This window comes from Diorhabda carinulata, chromosome 1 (assembly GCF_026250575.1).
Source record: "Diorhabda carinulata isolate Delta chromosome 1, icDioCari1.1, whole genome shotgun sequence".
NCBI classification, from domain to species: Eukaryota; Metazoa; Arthropoda; class Insecta; order Coleoptera; family Chrysomelidae; genus Diorhabda; species Diorhabda carinulata.
In genome coordinates this window covers 10,300,424-10,316,487 of record NC_079460.1, presented here as the reverse complement: position 1 = coordinate 10,316,487, position 16,064 = coordinate 10,300,424, and the positions used below count along the sequence as shown (strand labels likewise).

The window sequence follows — 16,064 nt, the reverse complement described above, 5'->3', positions numbered from 1 at the left end:
TTCCTATTCAACCTGTCTCAAGTTCAGTCCCGTTTTTCCAGGTTGTTTGCTATTTCTGTACTCCATTTCTTCTTTGAATCTACCTCTTAGTTTCCCATATCACCTTAACTGTTCTATCTTCCTAAGATTACACTATGTGTCCAAACCATCTCAACTATTAATGATTTTTGCATTGCATTCACTACGTTTAATTCGCGTCTAATTGGGTCGCTCTTTATTTTATTTAGTCGCTTCACCCCGATATTTTCTTAGTATTTTCATTCTACACGCTGTTATTTTCTGCATCAATTTTTTGGTTAGTACCCATGATTCGAAGCCATAGATCAGCATTCATAGTAGTAGATTTCGAAGATTCCAATTTCGGCCACATAGGTATATATTGTCTCATTTATCTCAACCATTCTTCCATCTGGTCTTACAATTGTCTCTAGACACCTCGTCTTTCCTTCTTTGTTCACTTCTTTAGCTGTCTGAAAACGTTCTCCTTGTCTCAATTCTCAAAGTACTTGTCATCTTCCCGCTAACTCGTACTACATGGTACTATGTTTTCTTATATGCATTCTTTTTCTTATGATTATCACTTGTTTACTAACTTTTCTATTTCTCATTATTTTTCTTTATATATCATAAAGAGCATACAGTAATAAATGCTCATTATAAATACAAAACCCTGAAGTTTTTAGTACAAAATTTGGTATATTTAAATATGCCAATGATAAACAAGTAACTGGACACAGATATATTTGCCACATAATTGACCGTACTAAAATGTAAGTGGTTACCTAGATAATCCGAACGGCCATCCATTTCTTTCCAAAATTGAAGGATATCTTTATTTCTCTCTGTATTTTAATGGTTTCACACCAACTTCTGAATCTCCCCAAAAGCAAGAAGACTCTTACCATCATAGCCGTTACAATGGATTTCTCGTACTTAATTAATAAAATATTATTAAAATTTTTAATATATACAGTTATTTTTATTTAATTATTTACTAATACGAGTATATACATGTAGTACAAGTATGAAAAATAAAAATACAAAATATACTAAACTACACATTACTATAATATATACACTATATACATACTTATATACTATACATTACTATATATAAAGTATGTACATATTTGCAATATATGTATTTATTACGAAGAACTAATGGATAAATTGTTTAAATTTTATATAACCTTTTTATTTAGGTTAAATTGTTTTTTCCAACAAAAATTTAGTTCATGTAGAACCTGCCACAGCTTATTTTTGCTAATTGGTTGCCATGTCTTCCAAAAAGGATGCCAAAATTTTATCAACGGTAGGAATTTTCTTTTTAAAGTAAAATGAGTGGACTTTCCTGCGGATTGCATATATGTAATCTTCATCGATGTAAACGATGATTTGGCCTTCCTGACCGAGATTTTGGACCACTTAAACATCCACTTGTTTTCCTTTCCTTAAGAAGTTTGTAGACCGTTGATTTTCCTAGACCTGTCATCTTCGAACACATACTTGTTAGATCATCCACACTCATTGAAGGGTAGTGATATTTTAATGCACCATATACTTTTAAAGCCATAGCTTTCTCGTTAACAGAGAGTGCACGCGTCTTCACTTTATGTATCGAAGTATAGTTTTCAAAGGTCGACATATTGAATATTCAATAAAGTTTTGTAAACGTTTCTGTGACAAACACTGCGCTAGAAATGCAGTTGTGTATTGGAAATTGTCTTTTATAGGACTTTTTCTTAAACTGAAACCATTTAAGTATACTTCATAATTTAATATTTCATCACCCTCTTGAAGAATGTACCTAATACTCATTTTTCCCAGAAAACATTTTACAAATCGTTTTCAAATTAAACTGTATATACTATAAAGGGCGTGACATATTTACCTGTCAACATCATTCCCTTCTAAAAATACCCCAAAGGAATTGTTTTGGCCGATAAGTAAACATAGTTGGAAATTTGAACTTGGTGCAATAAATTTCTTAGAAAATAAATGTTGGATTCATTTGCTAAGGTTTAATAAAATAAAATAATAAATTGTTCTTAAATGTGACTACGGCTATGGTGGCCAGGAGAGGGATTGCTTTATCACTTTATACTCTTTCCGAATGGAGTATAACTGCTGTAAAATAAATCCTATAGTCTGTGTCAGTAATTTTTTCTGTTATTTGTATCAAAGTAAATACACAAAAACTTGCGTTCATCTATTGTTGCCTTTGTTTCATTTAATTTGTTATCTACCTTCTTCAATTCGTTTAAAGACCTCGTATCTACGAGGATGGTCGCAGTAGTACCTGGCCCAACAAAGAAAGTACAAACATTTTGGAAAAAAATATATTTATTTTTCAAAGTAATCTCATTATCGGTCCATACACTTTTCGCAGCGATGTTTAATAAGTTCGTTACCTTTTTTATAATAAGAATCGTTGAGCTTCTCAAAATAGTCATTAGTTACCAGCATCAACTCTTCATTGCTGGAAAATCGCTGATCAACATAACCATTTTTTAAAGTCTGGGAACCGAAAATAATCCGAGTGAGCTAAATCTGACGAATAGAGTGCATCAGGTAGCAATTCAAACCTTAATTCATCAGTTTTGGCCATTGCAATAACTGATGTGTGAGTTGGTGCATTGTCTTAATGAAACAACACTTTCTACTTAACCAAATGCGGCCGTTTTGCTTGCTTGCTTTGCTCAAACGTTGCAATAAGTTCACATAATACTCGCCGTTGATAGTTTTTCCTTTTTCAAGATAATTAATGGAAATTATCTCAAGCGCATCCCAAAAAACCGACGCCATGAACTTGCCTGCAGTTGGACCGATCTTTGCCTTCTTTGAAATCGGTTCTCCCTTTTCAGTCCATTGTTTCGACTGTTCTTTTGTTTCGGGTGTGAAGTGAACTTGAATCATATGCTGTATAAATTGTGTATATTTTAATACAGTGGTATTTTTCAAGCAACTACCGCTATCTCTAGGACAGGCCAGGTACTTCTGGGAGCATCCTCGTAGTATAAAGTTGCGATATTCCTATATAATTTTTCCAATCGTTATAACTTCCTTTTTTGTGGAAAGCTGTAATTGGAATTATTTGTGTAATATTTCCATACTCTTATTTTCTAATACTCTAGCATTTTTCTTTCATCTATTCCCGTTGCTCACTCTATTTTTAGGTTTTCCTTTGCCTCTTTTGCCTTGCTCTATTTTATTTCTGGTACTGGCTTTTCTCGTAGTAATTACTGAACTTATTATAAAAAATTTATTCTAATTTTTTTTAGTTTCATTGAAAAAGAACAGAAAGTTCACGTTGGAGCTAGCTAAAATTCAAAACTTCTTTTGAATATTGAATCATTCTGGTTCTTCATTGTGAAACATAGAATAACTTAATTTTTGCCAACTACCTTTTTCATTTTATTCGACATATAATTTCGAAATTATGGTTAAAACTAATACCCTCTACTTTTATTTCATATCATTGCTAAAAATTATTTTCATATATATTTCGTTAATTTTTTTCAATATTTTGTCTTGTATTTAATCTATTCTAAATTTAGTTTACAACAACCAACAATTAACCTTATAGACAGTTCAGTAAGGTAAAATTTGACTAGTAGGACCACCAAAAAATCTAGATATTAAAAAATGTTCGTGAACGAGACACATTAGTAGAACGGTAATTGTAACATAATAAGATATGAGTATCTGTCGAAATTAACACATATAATAAAGTATATACCTAATATCTGAGCATTACAGAGCGCTATAGAAGTGAATACTTAAAAAAATTGATTCAACAACCACTTAATTTCTTTCATATAGCTCAAATCGAAGTTATTTTCTTTCCAAAAGGGAAATTGCTATTTCAAGGTAACACTTTTACGGAATACCTATGAAAATATTTCATAACGATATAATGAATTTGAATTAATAATATTTATTTCTCTAGCTTGTTATGTTGTCATTGTTACAATGAGTTTCTGAAGTTTATGTTCCTTCAAACTATTATTTTAGCTTCTGAAGCATCAGTTTTAATACTGTCGTAAATCACGATCTGTTGAGTACCTACCTTATTAATTAAATATTTAATGGAATAAAGAAATTGAAAATTACAAAATTTCTGTTCAAGATTTATATTCAAGTATATATCTGGTATTAAATACCAAATTTTGTTTAGTCAGACACGGTGAAAAAATGAAAAATGCCTCATTTTTATTAATCTATTTCATTAGTGAACAAAATTTTCATTGTAGTTCAATCATTTTTAGCCATAGTATTCTTTATTATCCAAGGCAAGTAGTTTCCGACTCTAGTATATATTCCTGGGCTGCCTTTATTTCCACATCCAATTCCCCAAGATACTACTCCGATTGTTATCCATCTACCATTCTCCAGTTGGTACATCAATGGTCCACCAGAGTCACCCTAAAAATGATCAATTCTTAACGAATTTTCAATGAAATGAAATCTGTGATTAACATCTTGGCAACTTTGTGGTACTCATCAAGATTTCAAAAAACGGGTAAAACAGAACTTACCTGGCAAGAATCTTTCCCACCTTCATATGCAGCAGCACAAATGTTATCATCAGTGATTTTTTGAGCAAAAGCATCAATGCAAGTTTCTAGTGGCCAAACTGGTATAGCTACTTGATTTAACACCTCGCTAATTGATCCACCAAAAGACAACCTACCCCAGCCAGCAACAATAACTGTTTCATTAACATAATCGCGCTTGGCTGGTGGTAGGCAGATTGGCCACATGTAAGTGTTGAAGGAGATTGCAGTTTTGAGTTTTAAGATTGCTATGTCATTTTCGTAAGTTGCCACAACAAAGTTTGGGTGTTGGATTATTTCAGCTACGTCATAATCTCGAAAACGAGACTCATCCGCTCTGTTGAAATCATATTCTCCTAATCGAACAAAAATGTCTTCAGCCGTTATTCTAAAATGATAATACCTTGATTATTAGCCGTTACATAGTTAACCTTTCAAAATGATACGACGATTGATCAAAAAAATTTTATAGCAGCAAGTCTAGTATGATGAAATACCAAAGAAGGTGAAGGATGTTGCAAATGAACGTGGTTTCCTCCAAACTCAAAAATATGGAAGTGTTCAAAAATACGATTGACTATTCGAAAGCTTAAAATCTCATATTGATCCTGGCAAATCATCTTATATAAGATAATTTACAAATTGTGTGTCAAATCTATTCCGAGACTACTGATTAACGAACAAATATTTGCTCGGAATTGCAAGATCGTCTTCATACATATTCGGATTGCATTGCCAAAATTGTTAATACTGTAAATATGTAAGCCAGTTATGAAAATAGACCATTGAGAGATGGTCATTTTGTTTTTTCTTATTGTGACAGCATGGTGTGATAATATTTTGTTACAAGAGTAGCACGTAGACGGCTTCCTACTTCATCATGCCAACGCGTACTCAAGTTCTTATTGATTATCAAATAATCACTAGATTAAACACTATGCCACTTCTGGCTTTTTCTAAAATAAACAAAATGTGCTGAAATAAATCGTTTTGTTCCCATTCCTGTTACTAAGGTAGATTTGAGTCATTCCGAAACAAGCCTTCAGGTCGTGAATTCAAAGTTGGACTGAATGCTTTGCAAGATAACATCGCAAATTTCTTATGAAAGTTTGTTCTATCTGCTTGAATCAACTGCTTTCTACATGATAATGGAAACACCTTTTACGGTTATAGCAATATTGTCTTATTTTATATAAATCCTTTAAAGTTTGAGGTTATTGTTTTTAGTCAATGTTGCAATTCGTGATTGAAGTATTTATTTTTTTCTATTTTCTATGAATCTTATTTTCATACTTTTTAATATCAATTATTTATTTGTCTTCCAGTCCCTTGATATTCTTGTTCACAAGCTAATGATTAGATATTAATGTCAAACTTTTAATAAATAAAAGCGAAATTTAAGAATTTTGGATGGAAATGAGTTCACTGAGAACGATTTTACACCAAAGGCACTCATAATACCAACACCATGCTGAGCGAATTTAATTGAAATAACCAAACAGTTTATGCCAATTAACTCATAAATTATACCGATTAATATCTCTCTGTCTACAATGACAGAAATCTTGCTGAGATAAGACAATCAAGACTATAATTATCAAATAATTATTACCTATATATCAATCATTTCCCATGAAATACTTCAAATTATCATAGACTATAGTGCAGACATTCTACTAGAGACAATAGTAGAGAATGCATGTTATAGGCATCAATTTGATAATAAAAACTCATTCAAATAATGGAGAACTAGATGTGAAATCTTATTGTTGCTAAAGGCCGCTTGACACGATGCAATACAAGAAATGGCATGCAATTTCTCGCAATATTAAAATATTTCGCGTCATTTGACATTATGCAAGTCTCTTGCCATTGCATCATGGCTGCCACTTACCAAATTTCCATAAGTAAAAGTAAACGAATTCCTAACTTCAAATTTTACGAACGTCAGCTGATCTAAGTTTGATATTTGGTGCTTTTTAAGCCGAAAACAACTAGAGTTCTCCCTAGAATTGCAGCTTGCACGCAATAAGAAGTGCGAGATCTTGCATAAAACAATCAGCTGAACTTCACCTGCGCTTGCTTTTGATCAAGAAATATTGCGTTTTGTATGTGCAGCAGCCTTAAGAATATCACTGTAAATGAATATCTGAGAAGCACCAAAAAAAAGCTTCTAGAGCAACCCTCATATTTTGTTGATGATATCAGCACGCCTATTTTCATCCGATAAGAAAATACATAAGATTTATTGATAAGTACTGACGGGAGTTCCTAGAAAAGCACCTAAACATAAATGCTGTATCTAGCGTATGATTTCAGAAAGTAACATAATAAATTTATGGGGAAAATGCATATTTTGCATCATATACCGGTTATTTTTTAACAAAGTTAGTGACCTATCGATTCATAAAGTTTGTAATACCTTTTACTTCTGATTATGTAATTTTTCCTCTCTGTTGTACCTTTTCCAACAATTTCCTGCCTTATTTATTTCTCTTATTTCCAAACAGTCTCAATAAGATTCCCTCTCATCCAGTGTCATAATTCTCCTTTACAGCCCAATCTTTGCATTTCGTAGTAACTAGATTACTCGAATCTACAGTCACTGGATTATTAAACCAATTTATAATCATAGTAAAGAGTGAAAATTCAATTAAAAGAAATTAAGAGAATTCGTTTCCGTTCTATGCTCCTGATCGTAGTTTAAATCCTTCATGAAAAGATTGATCCACGGTATCGTCGATAGTAGAACTTTATTTCAGTAGTGTAACGATATTTTCCCAATCCAATCGTGTGATGTCTGCTTCAACATACAGTTAAAATAAGTATTAAACCTTCATAGATCTTATACTCTCTCAAACCAGAATTATAACCAAAGCACAAAATATATTCTTATCCATATTCCTAATCGATAATTTTTTTAGGTTTTTTCCAACTATATCTGCAGTTATAACTTTGACAGTAGTAAGTAGTAATCATATATTTAACAACTGTTGGCCTAATTTCCAGGCAAAACTATTTTATCATATCTACACATTGCAAGTTCAGAATTAATTATTTCACCACAATGTCAACCCTTGTCACTTATTTACGTCGTTGGAATGTAGATCAATTGGACCAATTTGGCTAGAATAACCCCTGATATCACATTATAGCTAATAATAAATCTTACACCCATAATTCTACCTAATGATAAAGGTAATACGCTTTAAAATTACAATCCTTATAGTGTAGAATATTTGTTAATAATGCAAAATTAATTTCGACATTATTCATTATCTGAACAAATCACATATGCTATTCACTGTTTGATTTTTCCATATTTGAGTTTCAAATTAAACTGAATACGCTTTTAATAAACCAGCAAATAGTAAATAAAGGCTGCCGTCAATTCCTAGCTCATATTTTCACGTCTTCACATCTTCCATATTATTATATATTTTTTATTATTACTCTTTGTACTCTCTACTCTATAATAAAGCTATAAAAAATGTTCATTCACAATATGTTGATATTACTTAGTCTGTCATTTTTTCATCACTTAATTTAATATAGAACAATCCTAGATAGTCAAAAATGGAGATTGCGATTTGTTCTTTATAACTAGAATTGATTGATTGCTGATCGCAATATGGAAAAAATAAATGTTGTTTTTTTTATTGTCAAGCGATGAATTCTATCAAACAATAAGTATAAATAACTTACGTATAAGTGCAATGAGATGCAGTCAGAATATGTGAATCCGTAATCAAAGCTCCTCCACAAATATGTTGTTGTACACCCAGTTCATCTTTGTCTTTGGGCATTAAAGCAGCTATCCACGGTAACTCCCCTTGTCTTGCTTGCTTTGTAGCTATAGAAGAAGCGCTTGAAAGTCCGCATCCTGTAATAAACCAATAGTAAGAAGTATATAAATAACGGTGTAAGTAAGATATCAATTTTTTTCGTTATATCAGTATTCAATTTTTAGTTTAAAATCATTATTAATACATCTCTCTATAAAATTTCAATAACACTTAGAGAAAGCATAGAACTAACTAAGGATTATTTAAAATACTAACATCACACATTGGTCAAGTTTGCTAGAAGTATCTACATATTGAATTATGGGTCTATATGTCTCCAAACCTTCTTGGAAAAGGAAATGCATAGGTTCAATTCGATATGTGGTAAATCAGAAATGCAGTACATCTTGGAAATAAATTTTCCGTTTTAATCAAATACATAATATTATAAATGCATGGTAGAATAACCAAAACAATTATTTAGATTCATGCCAATTAGTACAATTCAACTCACAAACGTCGAAATCATAATAACATGCAAGAGAGAATTTTAAATGGATTTAGTATACATAAAGAATATTTCAGTCTTGTGTAGAGCATTATTTCCTATTCTGTTTACGCGTACGTGCCTAAACTATGGAATAAAATGTTTAAGTTGATTATTCTATTTAGCTAAAAATAAACTAGCAATATAAAGAAGATAAAACCTTCAAAATGTACAAAGTTGAACCCGAACAAGTTTAGCAATTATCACTATAATTAATAATTTTGGGAAATAAATATGCACAGATGAACATAAATTTGAGAATCTCGATGTAGACAATTACCAAAAACAATTTATACTTAGGAATCAAAACTGTTCGACCAACAACCAAAATAAAAAATTCCCTGAGAAACTAGCTGTATATGGAGATGGCAAATAAATGCTTTTCACATGTTGGACTGCTCCATCAAAGGTTTGCAATACACTATCAAAAAATGCTTCGAGCCCCTTCCCTGTTAATGTTATCGCTTAATCATAGTACGGTTACAATGGAGTGTACTAATAATGTACCACCAATAAAAATAAAATCGCCCCTGATCCTCCCTTCAATGACAAATTCAAAAAAAATTACGATGGTGGAGTGCATTCCTCAGAAACTCCTATGCATCACCAAAAAAAAAAATTTGCTTTCCCAAATATAAAGGATATATACTTTTCCCTGTGTCAAAAATGAGAAAAACTTAAAATGAAAATTTTCATCAACAGAAAATTATATCAAGCCTAAGTGAAAAAGATTAGAAAAGTTATGGAGAGTACTGAAAATACTGTTTACACCACTACATCAACACTAACAATTACACTGTCTGATGCGGTAAACTTTTTACCTTCATTCTCTGAAGACGATAACTTGGTTATCGAAACGCGCATCAGACATTGTAATTGTAAGTGTTGATGTAGTAGTGGTGTAAACAGTGTGTTCAGTATGAATATCATCAACGGTTCCAGAAATTCCAACTTAGTTAAGTTATGGATGGGTCGTAAAGTGTCGGTTTTTCGGACTTTTTCTTGTTAAATGAGTAGCTTGCGTATACTAACAGGAAAATGTTAGACACCTAATCTACTATTCGACTTATATGCGATATATCTTACAAACCGTACGGGTGCGGCCAGGAAAACGGCACAAATGATTTTTTTAGAATTATAAAGCATTACAATCGCCCGAATGCAAAAAACAAAATTCATAAATTATGATTGGGAGGACTAGCATTTATTCGCCCCTCTCCTATATATATAAACCATTTTTTCCAGGAATTTTGGTGTAAAAAACATACTTGTTGAAATGAGATTGCATACTATTCAAATATATTCTTGATGAAAATAACTATTGGGGAGGCGGCGGCCACTTAAAAATACTGCCAGTTCGTACAAAAGGAAGCCAAACTAAAGAGAAAACGGATGATACAGCTGACAATATGATTCTTATAAGTTACGGTATTACAATATTTCAATGTTTTGTACGTTTTCTAAGAAGACTACATTGCAAATTTTACGAATTTGAAATTACTATAACTGAATCTCAACATGAAAACTTTTTATTACATTTTTGACTTGTTGCGTATGAAGAGTTCATATATGAATTATAATGACTCCGTGCGGAGCTTTGAATACTTCATAATAATAGTCGTTTAATATACAAAATTAACGATAATGCATTCACCTCAAATTTATTATAATCCTTGACAATTACGTTCTTACCTTATCTAATAAAAACCATAAAATGGCGCTTATGCAAATATAGATTTATTTTGGAAATAGTTTTAAGACGATTAGGAAAGTACATACTTGCAGTACGAAATTCCGCTATATTTTATAATATTAAAATTTTGTTCGTGGAAATGAATACTATGATTACATAATCTGGAAATAATACAGGAGTGTATATAAATTATATTTTATACTTCATTATATCACCAAAAACAAAATGTATTTCTTTTGTAAATGGTCTATTAGGATAATTCGTTGTAACTCTGAGAATGAACGAACAAATCAGCTGAGGTACCTATTGATTTAAAAATCATTTCACAAATATCGTTATGTGTAAGTGTCTTTTGTAAGTGTACGAACGTTTATTTGAAAATCGACACTTTATTGCACAATATATGATTGGAAGAAGTCGTCTTATAAGGATAATACCTGTGTATTGATCAGTTTCGTCATAATCCTCTCCTCCTGCAGGTAAATCTATTATCAGTTGAGACCCGCTAACCGCAGAACTAGTAATATCATCAGGACAACAAACCCCAACGAATCTGTAAAGGTTTAAGTTGATTTACTATGAAATATGTGGTTTAATAATTTAATATGAAATAACACCATATAAAAATGAATTTTTTAACATTCTATTCTTTCAAAACGTTAGTTGAATCAATTAAATTCGCCTTTTACATTGTTTATTGACGGTTCTATGATTAAAATTGCTTAAATTTTCATTTTATTTTTTTTTTCACAAATCCTCACTCATATTCACCTCTATTTGTTGTTCAAACTATAAACTGGTTTATATGCAGATAGCTAACTTAGCTGACTTCATGTTTGTGTTTAAACGTAATTAATTGAACTATTGAAAAAAAAATGCACTGCATGCAAAAAAACGTTGTAAAATCGACGAGCGGCGAAGTGGACTTAGGATTGGGTTTCCATAGATAACGATAGGGAATGTGATAAGCTGGTATGAGTAATATAGACTGGATAATAGAGTGATCAGTGAATATATTTTCTATTGAAGAAATTCTAACAATTGATCGAATGATGATCTGTAGTGTGCTAAATAGTTGGCAAGAATGAATGCTATTTAGGAATGATTTTATTAGACCTATACCCGTTTAATTCTTGCATTTATCTGTATAGTTGCAACTTTTTACTAGTTGATTACTTGTTTGAGTATTGTGTATTTATTGCGTATGTCGTAAGGGATGTATTGAATTTGAAAAGGTTTATAATCTGTCGTGAAATAGAATAAATAGGCAAAAGGCTTGTTTGTTAAAGCTCTATCAAGAAAAATATATGAATCGTTAAAGATTAATATGAATAGAGGATAGACAGTATGGAAAACACGGGGATTGTGAATGAACAAACACGGAATTCCATAATAACCTGATACGAGTGAGAGATAAGTTGGAATTTTAAATTCTTTTTAAATATAAAAAAGATTTGTCAGTAACATAACATATTTTTTATTTATTTCCATCACAATTTTAAAGTACTACAGAAAAACATTTTGCTAAGAGGCTTTTATGCGGAATAGAACAAAAGTCTGAAAACATCTAATTATCTTGGATACGGGTAGTCCTAACTATACAACTCGAATTATTTTAAGCTTTATATAAAGTTTCCCATATTCTAATTGCTAAGTAGAATTCTGGACGGAATTGTGTGCTGCACTGTAAACAAACTGAATGAAAGATGACGTTTAAAGCAGATTGTCTAAATAACTGTAAATATTAAGTACCTTCAAACTACATGAAAGTGACTACATGTGTTTGAACTAATGATACCATATACAAGGCGATGTATCCATGAACTCAAAGCGATTAATAAAAATAGCGATACGAAATGAATAAAAGTACATTTACCTTTCTTCAATCACGCACAAATAATCTAAGGTATTTATTTTTTGGAAAATTCTTGCAGGGCAGTATGAAATATGTTTGCAGTGACCTGCAGCATCTCCTGGACCTATACATTCCTGGTATCGCTTGTTTAACTGAAAAAAGTGAAATATCGATAAAGCCAACAAATAGAGCAAAATCTGTGACACCCTCCAGTAATAATTAACAAAACATTGGTCAGTAATAACTTTATCTAGCCATATCTCTGCACAGTGGCGGCCTTAGGGGGTGGCGAACAGGACAATCGCCCAGGGCCTTGCTCTCACAGGGGCCTCGTGCAACAACCCTAGCAAATTTTAAAAAAGATATAAAATTTCTTGACTTTCATTTGAAACTTTTGATTTTGATCCTTAATTACTTATTAAGGTTATAACGTAACGGTAAATTAAAATTAAGAGATTTTTTTCAATAACCGTAAGTACAAAAAATGACCGCGATTTGAAGTTTATAAGTACAAATGTGTGTAAACAGAAGTAAACTTTGAGTTATTGTAACCATAAGGTTTACTTTATTCTATATCTTTCTCAATCTTAGTACAGTTTTACTTATCGTAACCAAAAATTAAATACGATCTACGTACATTTTCACTTTAACTTCGAATCGCGGACTTGTCACGTTTCGTGCTTGCGGTTATCGAAAAAAATTAGTGCAAAGACCTGCCGCCCGGAGCCTCGCAATCGGTAAGGCCGCCTCTGTCACCCATTCAATTGGTGTCGTTATCAAGATTTTTAAAGACTTTTCCCTATCGTAAACTTTTTTGTCTGGTAAACATCAAACAATGAAGATCGCATTGTCAAATTTGAAAGTTTGATAATTCATTTTGATTTTCAAATTTTAAAAACGTCGTATCAGTTGACAAGACGTTATATTATATATAAAATAAAAGACAATTTCATGCGTGAGTAGTGGATTTTGGATAGGATTTTCATGTATAAATTACAAGACACAGTACACTAGGTTGATGATGCTCTAACTGGATTTAGTGACAATGTAAGATAAGCTCGAAGTTTTGGAAATAGATCGTTCGAAGCCATATCTATTCAACATTTGAGAATATTTGTTGGAATTTGTTTAGAAACGTTCACCCTAATGCGAATCAACCGAGAAAGGATTTTATCTACTCTTCAAGTTCCGTGAAGTATTTATTTATTTGCCTCAATACAAGTATTTTAATTTTTTCATTCCATATATTTGAGGTAGATTTATCCTTCTGATGTATGTATATTCTTACATAATTGATAATTTTAGATGATATTAATGTCGTGACACAATTATGAAATTAACATAAGAAGATTTACTGTCCGTTTATATGTAGCAGTTATCTTTTTCATGCCTTTTTAAGTGCCTAACACTCATTCACATACCTACCTTGAATTTTCTGCTAAGTCCTAAATATCGCTTCCTTCTAACGTAATCCCGGTTAACAAATGCTTCGTCTGATTTGGCATTTAAGGAGTTATGTTTTATTTCTGAAAAAAAAAATGATTAATTCAATTGAAGTTTATTCATTGATGAGGAAGAGTGAAGCAGAAAAGACTTAATATGTTAATTTTTGAAAGAGAATAATATCAATCTAAATCAAGTGAAATCGTTTTTGTTCAACAAGGTTTTAATTTTTTAACCAGAAATTCCTCTTCGATAACAGTATACGACGATAATTTTTTCAATTTAGCGGAAGAGTTGAAAATATATCTGGTCGATGACAGAGAGATTTTACCACACATATGTACGTGATTTAAGTGAAGTCCAATCAAACTTTAATCCAACTTTAGTTCAACAGTCTTGTATTTTATTAAGATAAATAAGATATAATGCTTAAATTGAAAAGGACAGTTGATGCACACATATTATCACAATATTATCCATATTATCGAAATATTATTATCAATTAGATTAGCTTTACAAAAATTTTGTTAAACTTATGGTTATGGTATAAAATAAAACAAAAAATATAACGGTTGATCTCAATGGTACCCCATAATAAATATAAAGTGTCTCAAATAATTATAGATTCTCTCAACTCAACTGTATATAATTAGAAATGTTTAAAAATTTGTTTAAATCAACAAGAATTTATTGTATATTCAGAGCGATACTAGCGTCAATTGTTAGTATAGTTCTTCCAATATCAATTGCAGATTATAAAAACCCATGCCGAAAATTTTGTTTAATCCACCATAGATGTAGATACCTCATTTTATAAATTCGTTATTATTTATATAAATACTTTTAAGAAATTTAAGAAATTAAGGAATTAATCACAAATTATTGTGATATTGGTTATAAAAAAATAAAGGAACAACGTAAGCTAGCATATTAACTAATGATCTTATTAAAAATAATGGTTTACATATAAACTGTTCAGGAATCTTGTATAGCATTTTATTAAGGAATATTTGGTCCAATTGAAATATTTTCATCCAAATTCCTATCCTTACCAACATATTGATAGAGGCATTAAATGTAAAAAGTAGCGTGAGCAATAAAAGAAAAAGTCTTACAAAAAAATTTACATATGATATATATTGTAAATGTAAAATGCTTAATATCAGCCTCAAATGTATGTATTTGCGCAAAAAGTGATCATTTGCAAAAGAAAGCTATAGTGATCATTTTAATTAATTTATTATTGTTACTAAAGTAACTAAACATATTTATTTAAAATAGCATATTAATAACAATAAATACATCAGTTTTTTATTGTTTTGAGTTTGAAAAGGATTTGAAGTGTTAAAGTACCTCGAATTTAAAACAAAATTGAGGCGCGGGATTGCGGATTCACTCACAAACAAACAACGAAGCAAAGTGAAGAATAGAATATAATAATCAAGTCGTCATTTTGTTTTCTCTTTCTCTCATTTAATTAGAAATTATCAAATGCCCAGCAAAGATGCAATAGTTCTGGGAATCGATACTATTTACGTGAAATTTAATCCGTTAAAAAAAATAGTGATGTTAACACGATTCCAATATCTAGAAAAGTAATTACGGAGAAAGAGTAGATACAATTTGTAAAATGTATTGAAATAAAAAACTTTCTTTATTATTCAAAATTTGAGCCTCAAATTTGAAAAAAAATAGTTTATATTACAACCAAATTTATTATTTATTGTAAAAATTATATCATAAAAAAATTCCATGTGAACTGAGTATTACATTATGAATCTTATTATTCCAAAATACATATTTTGAAAATATTGTGAAAGTAAAAATTTTTAGAATAAAATCTTACCAGGCTTTATTGCAATGCTATTGCAGAGATCCAAAAATTGGATTGCAACTAGGAAAATTAAAATAGCAACTTTCATCCTTACAGAAAGTGTATAACTAAAATTTGAAGAATAATCAACTGAATATTTAAATAGATAATTGATATTCTTTCTTCCGGTTTCTATTTTTTATCTAACTATTGTGTAGGAGTGAAATGTTATTATCAATGGCACGACTGTGCCTAAAATTAATTTTTCAGTCAGAGAAATAAAAAATTATCTTTATTCATCCACAACGAAGCAATCATTTTACTAATAAAATATATTCAAAGAAATTATCATAAACTAAAAATATATTTAAA

The 16,064-nt window shown here is 30.7% G+C and overlaps 1 protein-coding gene across 1 annotated transcript; it reads right to left on the bottom strand.

Annotated features, from left to right (window-relative positions):
* Window positions 1-4,206: 4,206 nt before the first annotated feature.
* Window positions 4,207-15,881, bottom strand: LOC130893864 (trypsin-1-like). The gene is made up of 7 exons (XM_057800287.1): window positions 15,726-15,881; window positions 13,862-13,962; window positions 12,458-12,588; window positions 11,019-11,134; window positions 8,262-8,439; window positions 4,539-4,944; window positions 4,207-4,425 (listed from the first exon to the last, which is right to left on the bottom strand). Exons 1-7 carry the CDS (start codon window positions 15,799-15,801, stop codon window positions 4,255-4,257), a joined length of 1,179 nt encoding a protein of 392 aa, XP_057656270.1. The 5' UTR covers window positions 15,802-15,881; the 3' UTR covers window positions 4,207-4,254.
* Between the last annotated feature and the right edge of the window lie 183 nt (window positions 15,882-16,064).